At 41.0% G+C, this 17585-nt stretch overlaps 1 protein-coding gene across 2 annotated transcripts in view; it reads left to right on the forward strand.

Moving 5' to 3' along the window:
- The window catches only part of RETREG1 (reticulophagy regulator 1), a 141342-nt gene that overhangs the window by 50212 nt on the left and 73545 nt on the right, over positions 1-17585 (forward strand). For both annotated transcript variants that reach the window (XM_017524658.2, XM_037737125.1), the window contains exon 3: positions 2513-2543. In XM_017524658.2, the coding sequence (XP_017380147.1) occupies positions 2513-2543 (31 nt within the window). The remainder of the gene's footprint in view (positions 1-2512; positions 2544-17585) is intronic.

Genomic DNA, 17585 nt, shown 5'->3' on the forward strand with positions numbered 1-17585 from the left:
TCTCTCTCTCTCTCTCTCTCTCCCCTTTCTTTCTTTCTTTTTTTAGAATTGGGGTCTCACTCTGCTGTTCAGGCTGGAGTACAGTGGTGTGATCGTAGCTTATTACAGCTACTGGGTCAAGTGATCCTCCCACCTCAGACTCCCGAGTAGCTAGGACTACAGGTGCATGCCATCACACTTGGCTAATTTTCTTTTTTAAGTTTTTGTAGAGACGGAGTCTTGCTTTGTTGCCCAGGCTGATATCAACTCCTGGCCTCAATCTATCCTCCCGCTTTGGCCTCCCAAAGCACTGGGATTACAGGTGTGAGCCAGTGTGCCTGGCCCCCAGCTCTCTTGAAGATCTCTAGCTACTGCCCTGTGCTGTGGGAGGAGGGCTTAGTGGGTGGCCCTGTGGCTCCCCACAACCACCTGTGGAGCATCTGCAACCACTGCTGCTTTATACTTTCCTTCCTGTGAAATCTACACTGTCCATTGATGCCTGGCCTCAGCACCTTGGTTGCTGTCAACTGTGGCCTCGGTAAGGATTGTGGCCTGTGAACTGTAGTCCTTCCTGCACTCCCCATTCTCTGTCATTCCAACTCGTACTCTGATAGCTTGTTGGATGGCCTGGATTTGGTTAGCCATCAGGCAGCCTCATCTTTGACCTTGGCCTTTGGAAGCACCGTGTCTTCAAGACCTGCAGAGTCTGAGAGTGAGTTCTCAGTGCACCCTCTCTTCATTCCTCACTGGCCTCTTGTGCCTGATGAACTAGCTCTTTGACTCTTGGATGGACTCCTTCCCTGCTAGGCCTCTTGCCACTTGTACTATTCCTCAGCCCTGTATTTAGACTGATTTCCTCCCTCTACTTAGCGCCCTCCTGGTCCATGCTCAATGATTGCAGAGATGCTGTCCTTACCATTCTAAAGGTTCTTGTTTCCTTATCCATCAGCCATGCTCATTTCTTTACTTTTTACATAATGAAACAAACAAGCAAATGCCCATCCTATACCATTGTCTACTTTCTCCACTCTTGGCTCCAGGGTTGTTAGAGAAGTGTCAGATGACAAGTTGAGTTGATGCTCTCCAACTTTCCGACTTTAGTTGAGACCTCACTATTGCTCAGTCCTCTGGGTTCGAGTTTTCAATTTGTTTTCATGTGCCACCTTCCTCCAACAAGTTTGAAGAAGCTTATTTGAAACATAAGCACAAAACTGTTCAAAAGAGATCTAGAAGAGGAGCAAGAGTCTGACATGGTAACCATGGTAACCATTGATGGAGCAATAGATTTATCCTCATGCTTACTGGCAGCCAAGGCAAAAAGGGAAACCAGATCAATCACACAAATTTAATTATCTGAAAAAAAAAATGAAGCAAGCAGTTTCGAGAAACTTATTGCTGGAAGTGAAGGTTAAGAAGGATTTATCCCATAGATCTTTGATAGGGAATATTGAAAAACATAACAGACAACACTTTTGGCTTTTTTTTTTTTTTGAGATGGAGTTTCCCTCTTGTTGCTCAGGCTGGAGTGCAATGACACGATCTCAGCTCACTGCAACCTCCGTCTCCCAGGCTCAAGCGATTTTCCTGCCTCGGCCTTCCTGAGTAGCTGGGATTACAGGCGCACACCACCACACTTGGCTAATTTTTTTTGTATTTTTAGTAGAGATGGGGTTTCTCCATGTTGGTCAGGCTATTCTTGAACTCCTGACTTCAGGTGATCTGCCTGCCTTGGCCTCCCAAAGTGCTAGAATTATAGGCGTGAGCTACCGTGCCCGCCACCTTTGGCTTTTTGTTAGATGAAAAATGCAGAAGCTTCCTCATGGTCATTTCTAACAGTGAACTGCATTAAAGCTGGTAGCTGGGAGTATAATATCAAGATATAGTCAAATAAAGGTGTTCATTGGAAAATTAAGAAAGCAAATATGTATATTAATATGTATGTGTATGCATGTGTGTGTGTGTGTGTGTTTGTATTTTCTGTTCATTTCATTTGCACCTATATAAAAGTCAAAACATCTAAAGAATGAATAGATAAAAATCTCCTGTTTTCAGATAACAGTTCTCCTTTTGTCAGTACCATGTCAAGACCCACCTTAGATGTCACTTCTATTACTGGCACTTTTTGAGCAGCTGCATTTTCTGTCTTTCCTGAACTCAAATGGCGTGTGCCTCCCTCTTGTGTAGTTAGCTCCTATACCGCCTATCTTGGTTCATATTTACTTGTGCATATTTCATCTGCCCCAGAGAACAATGAAGTCCCCGAGGCAGGTTCCATGTATTATAGAGTATCCTGTCTCCCACGGTACCCACCCAAGTGTTTTACATGTAGAAGGGTCTCAATAAATATATGTAGACGAATTACCTGAATTTGTGGCAATGTGGTGCCAGAAGTATACACTGTTTGACTTGATGGTGTCCTGTGTGTTAAAGATCTGAGCATTCCACTTTAAATAGCTTGGGCGAGTTCTCAGTTGAGGCATCTTTCAGGAGAAAATGCCTCTGTTAAGTTTCACGTTCTGCTTCTCTGTTGCAGGTGCACAGCTGTGGAGAAGCCTCAGTGAAAGGTAGGGAACTTTCCTTCCGTTTGGGCTTCACGGAGGGAGGGTGAGGGAGGGGACCGAGCCACCAAGATGTAGCTCTGAAATAGAATTTTAGTGACAGGAATCTAAATCCAGGAATAATTTACCAGAGTGGGAAAATAAAGAAGTTACATGGAGGCCAAGGATAAAGTCGGGGCTCACTCTAGAAAGTGGTGTGTATCTTGCTGTGATACGGGAAACATGAATTTATGAGAATCGTAATGTGTGAGGATGTAGAAGGGGGGGAGGGAGGAAGGCATTTTCTTTTGGGATTTCCGTTCAGACTTCATTTTTTGGATGTGAACAAAACTGCTGTGTTGGGATCACAGGGCTGCACACAGTTGGAGAAGGCTCCTGGAATGTTCTTGAGGGTCAGTTCAGTTCATGCTGCCAGTTCAGAGGACTGTAGGGTGGGGGGAACACAGGGATGGTGTGAGAGGCTGTGAGGTGCAAGAGATGCTCACCACTGCTGGGATCCTTGCCCAGCCCGAGGCAAACGTCACCTCTTTTTATGTAACATCCACCATTCATTCATTCTATGGTAAAGAGGCTGATTCCAAATGGATAAGGAAAGGGCTGGGGCAGTTGATTGAGGGGACCACAGTGCACTCCACCAGCGGGGTGTGTGAGAGGCAGAAAAATGAGTGGAGTATGGGGGAATATTGCAGTAAAATGAATTTTTGTTGGAATTGATTTTTTAAATTTCTGCCTTAAAATATATTTGTATTCCTTAAAAAGGATGGCTGAGGAGCCTGACATGTATACAAGTGGACATGATGAAATGAATTGTGTGAAAGGCGGACAAAATAATGCCATGAAAAATCTTATAAAAAAATCACCCAGGCTGGGCGTGGTGGCTCATGTCTGAAATCTCAGCACTTTGGGAGGCCGAGGTGGGTGGATCACCTGAGGTCGGGAGCTTGAGACCAGCCTCACCAACATGGAGAAACCCTGTCTCTATTAAAAATACAAAATTAGCCAAGTGTGGTGGCACATGCCTGTAATTCCAGCTACTTGGGGAGGCTGAGGCAGGAGAATCACTTAAACTCAGGAGGCGGAGGTTGCAGTGAGCCAAGATCACACCATTGCACTCCAGCCTGGGTGACTAGAACAAAATTCTTTCTGAAAAAAAAGAATCACCCGGTATTTTATATAATGCGCCTTTGGAAGCTGTGCTTATGGAAATAAGGCTTATTTCAGCTGTAAGGTTCATTTCATGATCAATTTACAACTGCTTTCTTGTTTCTTCATTTCAAATCCCAAATATTCATGGGCAGAATGCAGACTTGCCAAGAGACTCAGGAGAGAGGGTGACACTGGATATATGGAGAGAAACGTGATCCTTGGTGCTTCTCGTGGAGGTGGGGGGTGGCCTGGGAGGGGTGGGCTGGCCCCAGGGAGGAGCTGGCGCAGGTTCTGGGAGGCATTGGTCTTGCCCGGCATTGGCCTTGCCCCATGCTCTGATCTGTGTGCTGTGCACAAGCAGGTTAAGGTTCTCTTTCTATTTTATAGAAACTTGCTTGTGGGAATGTCAAGATAGAATTCTAGATTACTCTTATGAGATAGGGAAACAGCCACGTGTTTGGAATTGATTAAAGTGTGTTTTGGGTTTTGCTGTCTATCTGCTTCCATGCTTCCCCTGCTTTTTCTACATTGTCATCTTTTAGGGAAAGCATTTAAGTCAAAAACTGTAAGAGAATGTCTCAGCTGGAAATTGGATCTGCATTATGCATTATAATGTTGGAAATCAGTAAAAGACATGTATGAAGACAAGGGATTTCATACATAGTTTGTTAAGTATGAGTTTCTAGAATTATTTTAAATTGCAGCTGTGTACAGGCAATAATTTTCTTTACTGATAGAGCTTTATCAGTAGTAAGGAGGAGGATAAAGAAGAGAATGAACTGAGCATTTAAAATCTGATTCCTAAGCAGAAAATACATTTCTGAGCCAGCAGTCTAGAGCAGATAAGAAATACTGCTTATGTTTAGATTTCTTTTAAAAATGAATAACATAAAAGTTTGTATTCATGTAAGAAAATAATTTGTGTAATTGAAAACAGAAATTTAGGGCATGTTGTCTAATGGGTATGATGACATAATTTCTACAATCATGATAAAATATGTACAGTGACTCATTTAACAAAAGCTTCCTCTTTTCCAGTATTTTAATTCACCCAACAAGTAAGATTTGAAATACATGAAAAAAAGATTTCTATTTTTAGTCTTTATGGATAGAAATAAAGATTAATTAAAAAAACTTTTCAATAGAAAAACATTTCTATCTAGTAATATAAATACATTTTACCCACACAGATCATCTTCATAAATTAATTGGTTAATTTAGGAAATAATTTGATAAGAGATAGGAACTGGGATAGGGTGAGCATGGCTCTCATTTTTGTTTGCCAGATCCATGTATGTTAAAAACATTTATGGGCCAGGTGTGGTGGCTTACATCTGTAATCCCAGAAATTTGGGAGGCCAAGGTGGGCAGATTGCTTGAGCCCAGGAGTTTGAGACCAGCCTGGGTAATGTAGGGAGACCCTGACTCTACAGTAAACACAAAAATTAGCTGGGCATGGTGTCGCATGCCAGTAATTTGAGCTACTTTGGAGGCTGAGGTGGGAGAATCACTTGAACCCAGGAAGCAGAGGTTGCAGTGAGCAGAGATCACACCACTGCACTCCAGCCTCGGCAACAGAGTGAGGCTTTGTCTTAAAAATAACATAAAGACATTTACCTTGTTCCTACAGAAGTGTGTAGGCTCTGAGGAGTGATTCCTGCTAACTAAACCTCTAAGACAAAGATTTTAAATATGAGTGAAACGAATCGAGCTCCGCTAAGGAATTAAACTGTTCAGTGGGCTTGAATCCTGCATTAATTGGTTCTCTCACACAGGCATGATTATTTTTTTTTCCATGCTTTTGTTTTAAAAGCAAGATTCTGATATACATAATGAATCTTTGTAAAAATTCACAAATGGTGGCTGAAATCCTGTCAACTTTCAGCCCAATACAATACAAATCCACAGTTATAATGCATAAACAATTCAAAATTAAAGTTTATAATGGAAATGTCAACAAGTCGTAACTACTACACATTACTACTGATGGGTTCTACTGTACTTGAACCAGGCACAGCACATTTTTAAAAACAGCTTTAGATTTACAGAAAATTGAGAAGGTAGTACAGACTTTCCATACACTCCCCTACCCCTGGAAACAGTTTCCCCCATTAATAGCATCCTACATTGGTGTGGTACATCTGTTACGATTAACAAAGCAATAGCGAATTCATTCTTAATAACTAAAGTCCATGCTGTATTCTGATTTCCTTTGTTCTTAGCTGATGTCACTTTTGTGTTCCAGGATCCTGCCTAGTATCCCACACTGCATTTATTTGTCATGTCCCTTTAAACTCCTCTTAGCTGTGCCAGTTTTTGAGACTTTCCTTGTTTTGGTTGATAGGGGCCGTTTTGGTGAATACTAGTCATTGATGTCCCCTCTTGAACATTTGTCTGATGTTTTTCTAATGATTAGATTGTGGGTATGTGTTTTTGGGAGATAAACCTCAGTGGCAAAGTGTCATTTCCATCATCCTATCAAGGGTACAAGCCATCAACATGTGTTATGGCTGAAGTAGTGTGTCAGGCATCTCCAAGTTGGTTTTCTTAAGCAGGAGAATCTATTGGGGAAACTGAATTAAGATCTGAAGGCTGTTGGGAATACTGAGTTAAGATTTGAAGGCTGTTGATGAGAACAGAGCCAGTGATTTGGAAGTTTGCTGAAAATGGCACCCTTAAGGCACACGGGGTCTAGGCCTGTGTGCTGGGTCTAGCCTTGGGGCTGGCTGTTTGGGACCCACGTTCTAGTCCTGCCCGCCACAGATCTTCTGGGCTGCCTTGGGTAAGTGTCTTAAGCTTTCTATGCCTGGGTTACCTCATTTGTGAGGCAAGGAAATTGATGCTTTCTCTCTAATGGCAGTTGGGGGAAGATGAGACAAGTGGAGCTAGTGCAGTTTCAGAGGATTTAAAAAAGGATTTCATGCTCTTTGACTCAGAGTTTTTTCAGATTTACTGATAATCAGTTTGACTGGTCAAGGTATTATCTCCCCTTCTTTCCTGCACCCACAACCCTTCTAATGCATCCAAAATTTGCATGTGAGAAGTTCTGCTGTGTGCTTTCTCTTAATTCAGAAGCTGTTTGAGTGTCTAATAATTATTTGGAAAAAATATTAGCACAGCAGAACCAAAGGACATACTTGGCTAACTATTAGGTTTGGTCAGAGACTGAGTAGCTATCTATTTTAGGGCTTTTGTTGGGAAAAAAAAGTCCTAACAAAAGCTTTCTCTCCTTTGGGGAAGTGCTCACATGCCCCAGAGAAGGCAGGCTATGGAAATACCATTTATAGGAAGGGTTTCATTCATTCTAGAATTGCCTAGGTGAATATCCAGGTACAACTGACTTTCATCCTGGTCCCAGCCCTACAGCTCGTGGTCCTCCCGACTTCACTTCTCTTTGGGCCTCAGTTTTTCCTCTGCGTAGTGGGAGGTACAAGTGAACAGTTGCAAGTATCCCACACAGCCTGTATGATGTACGATGTAGGTATGTGATGTGTATGATGGTGCAATTTGAGGGATTTATTGTCCCTCTCATATTGTTGTCTTTTTATGCTAAGTTACACCAAAGGGATACTTTCCTCTGTGTGTCCACTGAGGTTTCTAATGTGTAACGCTATTCACCACATTGGAGATGTGAAATTAAATACTGATTCCTTGAATTTCTTTGATGATTTCGTATGTTGTCTGCAGTGATTCTTAGCATCTGGCTCTAGGTAGTGCTTATATTTTTAACACTGAAAAATTATAAAACACTTTATTTCCAGGATAAAATACAGTGACTGATAAGTAGATCTTTGGAGGCAGAGAGAGGTGCCCTTTTGCTCATGTGAGCCATGTGGGATTAGGGTTTTTTCACCTCCATGCTCATAGGTGCTGTGCTCAGAAACCTCCCTTCACATGGCAGGAGCTAGAAATCACCTCCAACTGCCCTTTGGCAGCACAACTGAGATTCTCAGGCTAGCCAGCAAGGCTTAGTTTTTCCTCTTTCTGGCATTGGGCTAGATCTCAGAATAAGCCAAACCTTCTTTCGGTGGGGGTTCAGGACCTTTAAGAAGCATTCCTAGTATTAATTTCACTGTTAAAAAAGTGGATCAAATAGTGAATCATTCATCACTTATGGTGCCATTTTTTTTTTTTTCAGACTGAGTTTCACTCTTGTTGCCCAGGCTGGAGTGCAGTGGCGTGATCTCAGCTCACTGCAACCTCTGCCTCCCGAGTTCAAGCGATTCTCTTGCTTCAGCCTCCCAAGTACCTGGGATTACAGGCATGGCACCACCACACCTGACTAATTTTGTATTTTTAGTAGAGATGGGGTTTCTCCATGTTGGTCAGGCTGGTCTTGAACTCCCGACCTCAGGTGATCCACCTGCCTCGGCCTCCCAAAGTGCTGGGATTACAGATGTGAGCCACCGTGCCTGGCCTCATGGTGACTTTGTTAAGCTTTTATATTGAGAAATAACTTCGTCTTTCCTTCCCTACAATCCTAATGACTTGTTATATATTTCACAAACTATTATTTATTCTTTTGGAAAAACTGCTTTTGTCAACTACACTAAGCTTAAAATATTTCCTTCAAAATTTAGCATGAAGATGGCAGTAGATGTGTATGTACACTTATGCAGGTGTGGTTTTTCTGGATGTTTAAAGAGTATTCATAAAGTTCACAAATGTTATACTGAGCATAATATTAAACTCAGAGTCTGATTTTTGATGGCCTCATCAACAATCAAAATTAGATAATTTTAATCATATGCCATTCACATGTCAGTGTTTGTACCTGGAAAATTCATTTGTGAAAATGTGGTTCTCAGTGGGGGTGTTCTGAGAAGGGTCCATACTTGACCTATTTCTTTAATAAACACTAACTCTACAATCTGTGAATAGGATTTAGGCGGAGCTGTCTGTCAATGGAACCAAATTGACATCCTTTGGTTCATTTCTAGTACTGAATTGAAATCTGATTGGTAGTATTATAATAGCTTTTCCTCTCTGCATGAAACTATAGCATTTGATTAAATCAAATCCTCTTAACAAATGAGAAAGTATGTATGTGGCCTTTTCTGTGTGCACGGCACCCTTTAAAAACATAAAATTGTTTTCAGTTTGGCCAGGTTTTTCTAAGTATGAATAAATTAGAAAGAAGCAACTTTATATACAACAAATCATTCAAAATTTCTTTAATAGTTTGTACATTATAACTCAGATTAAGAAGTTATTCTCAACATAAATCTTGTTTTATTGTTTGTTGCCAATTTAAAGAAAACAATTTTTTCCTTGGCATCTAAAGCATGAAACTTGAAAATTATGGCTGAAAGCTAGGGATTTCCTGACAGATATTCCAGGAATCCAGATGCCCCTAGCAGTGTGCTGTCTACAGAAAGTGGATGGGGCTTCCCAAGCTTGCAGCTGGGCCATTGCATCTGCTGGCCTCACCTTGAGCTGATTCTTCAGAGGCAGAGCACAGATTTCACAGGGTCAGTCTTTCTAGAGCCAGCAGGGATTAGCAAGGGAGTCGTGAGTTTTTTTTGCCTCCAGCTTGGTCAGATCGTGGGAGTCCTCAGCCTTTCTCCCTCTCAGACTCTCAGGGGGAAGCAGTTGTGTGTTCCTGATTCTTGCAGTGAAATGCTCTTTTGTTTTGTGGCCTTCCAGATAACTGCCAGTGAAAATGCTCTAGCTGGTTGTATGCTTTCAAGCGGCAGGGGACGGGGTGGGGGCGCGGAGGGTTAAAGGTGGGAAGGTGAAAGGATTCAAGAATCTTTGGTTATAAAACCCAAGTCCTTGATATTCACCCAGCTTATTGGCCCAGAACAAACTGGAGCACTTAAATTAGAGATGTCTAACACATTAATTTCTTGAGCACAACATTATGTGACTTTTAAAAGTAAAAAGTCATCTAGTGTTTGCCAAATTGTCTCCTCTGATGAATGGAACTTAGTAAGAAAAATGCTTTTTTTATATATATGACTCATATCTTCATTTATATCAAACTTGCCTGGAATTCCCAAATAAAAAGCATTAAATATTTACCTGATAGCTTAAGAGGTCTAATCTCTCAGCATGTTAAGTGTAACAGTAATTCTGACATTCATGTGTTGAAACTACTGGACTTCCCAGTTTGAATTTGTTCTAATGTGTCTTAAAGTCACCTAACATGCACTTCATAATCTTATGTCTGTACCCTGTAACTTGTACAGTAAAACTTGAACCTTGTTAATAAGATATCGTATTTGAAAGCTATATTTTTTGGTTTTGTGTTCAGTCACAACTATAGACAGAGAGCCACATCTCTATGAGTTTTAAAAGAAAATCTTGCTGTGACAGATACATTGGTGTCTTAGTCTGTTTTGTGTTACTATAACAGATTATCTGAGACTGGGCAATGTATAAAGGAAATACATTTATTGCTTATATTTCTGAAGGCTGAGAAATCCAAGGTCAGGGGGCGGGCATCTGTTGAGAACTTTCTTGCTGTATCATCTCATGGTGAAGATGGAAGGGCAGGAGAACCCGAGAGAGCAAAAAAGGGCCAAACTCTCTTTGTTGTTGTTTGTTTTATTTTTTTAAGAGACAGAGTCTTGCTCTGTCACCCAGGCTGGAGTGCAGTGGTGCAATCATAGTTTACTCTAGTGTCAAACTCCTGGGCTCAAGCGGTCTTCCTGCCTCAGCTCCCTGAGTAGCTACGACTACAGCCATGCACCATCACGCTCAGCTCAAACTCACTTTTATTTTTTTCATTACTTTTTTTCTTATTTATTTTCAATTTCTTTTTTTTAATTTTTGTTTTTTCTTTCTTTTTTTCTTTTTTCTCAAACTCACTTTGATAACAAGCCACTGTCATGATAACTAACCGACTCCTGCTATAAAAACATTAATCCATTCGTGAAGGCAGAACCCCCATGTCTTAATCACATCTTGATATCATCATGATAGCAATTAAATTTCAACATGAGTTTTGCGGGGGACGTTCAAACCATAGCAATTAGATTAAATGAAAACTCATCCCTCAAAAGGATCACTTAAATTCAGAATATGAGGAAACATATGCATTATGTGTAAGCATATCTGTGCTTGGGTCAATCTTTGGCTGAAGAGGCCTAGGCCAGCCTGGGAACTAAGCGCCAGTCTTACAGTCTGTACCCTGCCAAAATCAAAACCCGAATAGGCCTTTTATTCCTCTTTTCAAAAATAATAATTGAGTACAATTCTGCAGTCATATATTGCACAATGGAGAGTCAAAACCCTTTTCTTCCCCTCTCATAAGAAAGAACGGATCTATTCATTGAGACAGCATGCCTTTACCAGCGCTGCTGGGATCTGGTCTGAAAGTTTCTGCAAGTTCTACATGCAGTTTCCAATCTGTGGTTACTTTTTTAAAGTTGTGCATTGAAAATTAGTTCCATTGAAGACAAGTGTGAAACAAGGGGATGGAAATAGGTTTTCAAGCTGTTTTGGAAAAAAAGGATATGGAGAACTGTATTTATTATTTCTCACCATCAGTGGTGTACCTACATAAAAAATTATGAGTTTTCAAGAAAGTCTCATGCTGAACACTTAAGGGCCACGCTTTTCTCTGAAGAGTCTGTCTAACTCAATTAAGTACATGCCTAGAATGTAAGTTCAAGGGAAGAGCCTGCTAGGAAATTTATGTGGATCTTCAGGACAGCAATGGATATATTTCTTGAGGCATTAAAAATAAAATGATGGCCAGGTGCAGTGGCTCACACCTGTAATCCTAGCACTACGGGAGGCTGAGGTGGGCAGATCACTTGAGGTTAGGAGTTCAAGACCAGCCTGGACAACATGGTGAAACCCTGTCTCTACTAAAAATATAAAAATTAGCCGGGCATAGTGGTGGGCACTTGTATTCCCAGCTACTTGGGAGGCAGGAGAATCACTTGAGCCTGGGAGGTGGAGGTTGCAGTGAGTCAAGATGGTGCCACTGTACTGCAGCCTGGGTGACAGAGCAAGACTCCATCTAAAAAAAAAATAAAATGAAACAAACAGTGCATGTAATATTCTAGTTGCTCCATTGACAATGGTGATACATTTTCAGACCTGTTCCTGATTGCATGTTCCTTCCACAGGTAACATGTTCTCCTTAAATTCAGATTTGTCAAGTCAAAACATAGAAAATGAGGGGATCCAGGATTTTGTGGGTCTGGCAGCAGTGGACATTAGGTAGCTCATAAATGACGTCGTAATACGTAATACTCAGGACTCCCTAAGCAAAAGGCACTCAATGTTATATTTTCTTTTCTTTTTCCCCCATTTATTTATTTTATTGCATTTTAGGTTTTGGGGTACATGTGAAGAACATGCAAAATTGTTGCATAGGTACACACATGGCAGTGTGATTTGCTGCCTTCCTCCCCATCACCTACATCTGGCATTTCTCCCCTTGCTATTTCTCCCCAGCTCCCCACCCTATATTTTCTTGTAATTTATAATTTTTGTTGTTTAGGATTGTTTTTGACATTCCTTTAAGTTAATGTAATTTTACGACAATCTGATTGAACGTGAGTTCAGTCACCCATTTTTCATTATTTTGGGGCTACTTCATCCTTGCTTAATCAACAGTGTTTCCTGTGGCAGTGCCTTGGCTCTGCACAGCTGCTTGATAACAAATGAAAGGAAAAACTCTGATGGCTTTATCAATGTTTTCAGATTCTCATAACCCCAAGCTTATTAGGTTTGATGAGTGAAGTTCATTTATAAATATGTAAAATAACTAGGCTAGAAAAATTGTTACCTAATAACATATTTGCTTCAATACATTTAAATTATAAAAGAATGATTAGTAGTTAACATTTCTCATAACTCACCCTGTCCTGTATTGAAGTTATATGAATGTAAATTAAGATTTTGCAGGTGGTTAGAAATCTATTTCCCTATTATTTATTTATTTATAGTCCCCAAACATTGTTACTTGTAGTCATATTTGCCTAGTAGCATTTATAAAATAACTTTAATTTTTCCCCCAATTGTAAAGGTAATACAATGCTAATTTAGGAAATCAAAAATAAAGGAAACTACAAAGAAGAATGCCCAAATCACTTAGAGACCCATCAACTAGAAATTAAACTCACTTTCCAATTTTTAGTTTATTTTCTTGCAGTCTTTTTGTAGAATTACGTATGTGTTTGTTCATTAGTCCATCCTTTCAACAGATGTTTACTGAGTACCTTTATTGCCAGATCATCTTCTCAGCATTTGTGAGAGGAAAAAAATGTAAAAACAGGCCGGGTGTTGTGGTTCATGCTTGTAATCCCAGCACTTTGGGAGGCTGAGGTGGGCAGATTGCCTGAGCTTAGGAGTTTGAGACCAGCCTGGCCAACATGGTGAAACCCCGTCTCTGTTAAAATACAAAAACATAGCCAGGTGTGGTGGTGCGTGCCTGTAGTCCCAGGTACTTGAAAGGCTGAGGCAGGAAAATCACTTGAGCCCGGGAGATGGAGGTTGCAGGGAGCCAAGATTGCACCACTGCACTCCAACCTGGGTGACAGAGCGAGACTCTGTCTCAAAAAATAAAAATAAATCAATAAATCAACAAATAACAGACAAACAACTTTGTCCTTTTAGAGTTTATGTTCTAGGGAGTGAGTCAGAAAATAATTACTGCAATATATAATGTTAGATGTTGAACTGGGCTTAGTGGCAACAAAAGCAGGAGAGGTGGGTAGGGAGTGAGAGGGGCCGGGGAGAGTCCGGTCTGTGATCTGGTGCTCAGGAAAGATATTACTGCAGATTTTTGAGTAAGAACTTGAAGGAGGTGAGGTTGCAGATCGTGTCTGTATGAGGAGCTTCTAGGCAGCAGGAACTGGGTGTGCAAAGGCCCCGAGGCCGGGGCTTGTGTGAGGGTGACTGTTGTGTTATACCAGTGAGTTTTGTTTTATTTGTTATTGGTGGTATGTATCCCTAGTGAATGGGATCAGTAGAATATTATGTAGCCAATAAAGATCATAATGTAGAAGAATATATAGGGACATGAAAGGTCATCCTTTATTGTTAATTTTTTAATAAAAAATTGTAGATTTAAAGTGTGATCTCACACGGGGCACCAGCTGTGACCTCCGTCACATCGGGGTTGCCTCCTGAGACGTTGATCACCACCTGCGGAGGTCTGTCCCTGCAGACCCTGACTCAACGATGGATGAATGAATGCACTCTCACACCCATTTCAGTGGTTCAGGTGGGCTAGGGATGGTCGTTGGCTGCTTTCAGAGGGCAACTGTAGCCAATTGACCAAGACCCCCATCGCATCCTCACATTTTGTTCAGTAAAGATTTTATAACAGAGGCTCTAAGTCAGCACATAATTAACATGATTAAAAGAGTGGTTTTATGAATGATAAAAGCGTTAGTTTCTGGGGCCCAGAGTAAACACTATTAATGGGTAATTCCCCTTTGGTCTCCCTCTGAGAGGGGCATCCAGCGCAAAGTTTCCATGAGTAAACCGAGTAGAGACAAAGGGATGTGGGGTAAACAGACTTCACTGGGAAAGCTGCTTATTGTCTCTGTCTTTCCCTATGCGAATATAATTGAGCCGGCTGCCTTCAGCCTGTCCCAATAAAACCTTTTGGCCTTCCAAAAGAGACTATAATCTATAACTTTCCCTAACATTTTTCTAATATTTTGCCAGCCACCCCGAGTGCATCTCAACATTAATGTAAGAGCAGTGAGGTATAAGCGCAGTACATCACAATTGTATGCTGGCACATAAAACGTAGTTATCTCAGGGTGAGGGGAATATTAGCGTTTTTTATTTTCTTGATTTCGTTCACCCTTATTACATTTTTTTTTCTATAATGAACATTCTTTTATCAAAAGGGGAAACAAAAGACATTCAATGAAAAGGATCATGTCCCAGCAGGCAGAGTGAATATGGGGAGGTGACACCCAGCACTCACAGGCAGCAGCGCCCAGCATTTAGTTCACCGGAGTGCCCGGGGCTCTGGCTCCTGAGCTGCTGTGCAAAGGCAGGCTCTAGTTACAAGGAGAGAGACTGGCAGGGCCCAGTCATGGGAATTAAAGGTCAGGGACAAAGTCCAGAGAAACAAGTGGGGCTCAACGGAGAGGTTCCAGCCTCAGAAATGTCAGCATCATTCCAGGTGGGGCCAGCCAGGCCGAGTGTCTTTTAACAGAAAGCCTCACAGGATTGGGTGAAGAAAAATGATTAATTTCCAAGGCCAGGTGGGATCAAAGTTCTTACATTCTTGCTTTCTGAGGCTCAGAGGCAAGCTCAAAGTTGAGCCTCCAGATACAAGTGACAGGGTTGAATGAATATTCCAGTGACTTAGGTACAAACCCCAAAGTGTTTCAAGATTTGGAAACTCTTTCCATCTAGAATAAGATTGGAATTCTATCTTTGTGCTCCGAACTGTAGTCTTTGGACAATGTGAACAAGAAGGAGTTCAAGAGGTTATCGTGTTTTCTTTCAACAACCTATCCCTGGGTTCTGTCAGTGGCAGGGCTGTCTTCTGTCTGTCTGTCGGCCTACCTATGTGTGTTCCTTAGGTACATGTTAGTGATCATATTGAATATATTGAAGGATATTTGTAATATACACATAAGTTGTAAAACATTGTAATAAATGAATATACATGAACCTGTCATCCAATCAGGACCGATAGTCACTCTTCCCCTACCCCATCCTGCTGCCTGCCAGAAGCAGGCATGGTCCTGAATTTTGTGCCCCTCATTCATTTGCTTTTCAGAAAAACCCCACTTATATTTAAATGAAATATGAGTATCCATACATTTAAACAAACTCTAAATATTTATATTTAAATAAAATCTAAATATTTCTATCTAAACAAGGTATAAATGTTTATATATTCCAACAAAATATAGTTATATATTTAAACAAAATATGAATATTTATATATTTAAATTGCGTGTGTATGTATCCCTAAAGTTTTTGTTTTTGAGGCGTATAAAAATGGTACCATATTTATGTACTCTTCTAGGACTAGCATCTTAACATTTTAAAAACAGTTTTTAAAAAGATCAGTTGTGTTGCTGTATATAGCTATAGTTCATTCATTTTTTGTGGTTGTACAATATTCCATCATGTGACTATTTCACAACTTATTTGTCTGTTGTTTTTTCACTGAACGTGGATTTTTTTTTCCCATGGTGCCCACTGTTTTTGTTTCTGAGTTTACTATATGGCAGTACAAATGGTCATTTAAAGGAAAAAGGTAAATGCCTAATGCGTAAAGTGACCAGTTTCCAAAGCCAGGATATTGTCTGTTTGAAAGATTGTGTAAAATCTATACCAGTCCATGGGTTGTGACACCTAGCATGGAAATATTCTTGGGAGTTCTTGGGAGGTTTTTCTGAGTCTTTATTCTGTGCACGCTCAGTGTGTTCTAGGGCTGGCTGCCACTAGAGGGGGTGTGAGCGATGGGACATCTGTTTCAGGGATGCTAAGAATAGTCTGGCTACTGCAGAAACCCAGACGCCTGGTCCAAAGTGTGATTAGAACCTACACATTTCAGGAGGGCAAAAACATTAGTATTGTTCTCGTTACAAGAAGAAAGTCCAATGAAATGTTACTTCTGTACCTGTGCCTGTGTGCACAGGTGTGCGTGGATACTCATGCTTATGAGCAGTAGGGGGAATGAAAAAAATGAACAGGGATTAACAAGAGAAGTGATTGAAGGATGGATCGATGGAGAATATGAAAGAGAAAGTGTGGGTGGGCAGGAAATTCATGAATAAATGACACCAATCAATGACAAATGGTTGTGCTTTTTAGTTGACAAACAAGCTAAGGATCTGTGAGGTTTCAGAATTAAATGGTACTTTGAGGTCATGACACTTTTACTGCTTGTTTCTATCCACTGTCTTACATAAAATCTGAAAGTCTTTCCTTCTTCCCTCCTTGCTCTTTGACTTAGTCCTTCGACTTAGTATTTTCCTTTTCTTGAGTACTCTAAATCACCTTGAATTGTGAATCCTAGAAAATAACTTAATTTGCAAGTGATTATGTAGAAAGAGGGGGTATTAGTGAGTTGTTGGCTCCCAGGCATAAATTGACCTGTTAAATATTCAGGGCAAAGGTTCCTGCTTGTTGGAAGAGTTTACAAGAGCCGTGGCTGCCAAAGTATGTCTTCCATACCATTGTGTGTTTGGGCAGGCTGAATAATCCCATCCCCACCAAAGAAGTCCACCCCGTAACTTAGAAACTGAATATGAGACCTTGGATGGCAAGATGGACTTCGCAGATGGGATCGAGGATCTTGAGATGGGTGGATGATCCTGGAGTATCCAGGTGGCCCCATGTCATCACAAAGGTTCTTTTAAGAAGGAGGCAGGTCAAAGAGAGACAGTGTGAGCCTGCAGGCTATGACTATGGAGCACGGGACCACGAGTCAAAGAAAACAGGTAGCCCCTAGAAGCTGGAAGAAGCCAAGAGACTCCATCTCCCCCAGAGCCTCTGGAAGGAATGCATACCAGCAGACCCAGATTAGAGTCTGGCCACCAGAACTGTAAGATGATGAATTTTTGTGGTTTTCGGACACTAAATTTGTAATTGGTTACAACAGGAATAGGAAACGAATCTAGCATTTCTCATGATGTGAAAGAACCAGCTTTGATTTGGAAACATAGAAGGCAGGAGGGTCTGATCTGCCACAAGGGGGCAGAGTTATGTCTGGGGGACAGGTGGACTGGGAAGATGATGGGTGTGGCTCATTATCCGTAAATCTCTATTGGGAAATTGAAGGTAGCATTAAGTAACTGCAAATGCTGGAGTAGCAGCTGGGGAAGTTGAATTCTAGGCACCACCAGTACCTCCAACAGTGAGAGCATTGCTTCTAAGGGAGAAACCCAAGAATGTGCCCTTTATTTGACATTCAAGTCATATTTCCTTTAACACCTTTTTTTTTTAAAGAGGAGGGAA

The sequence above is a fragment of the Cebus imitator genome, unplaced genomic scaffold (assembly GCF_001604975.1).
Source record: "Cebus imitator isolate Cc_AM_T3 unplaced genomic scaffold, Cebus_imitator-1.0 Scaffold35, whole genome shotgun sequence".
NCBI classification, from domain to species: Eukaryota; Metazoa; Chordata; class Mammalia; order Primates; family Cebidae; genus Cebus; species Cebus imitator.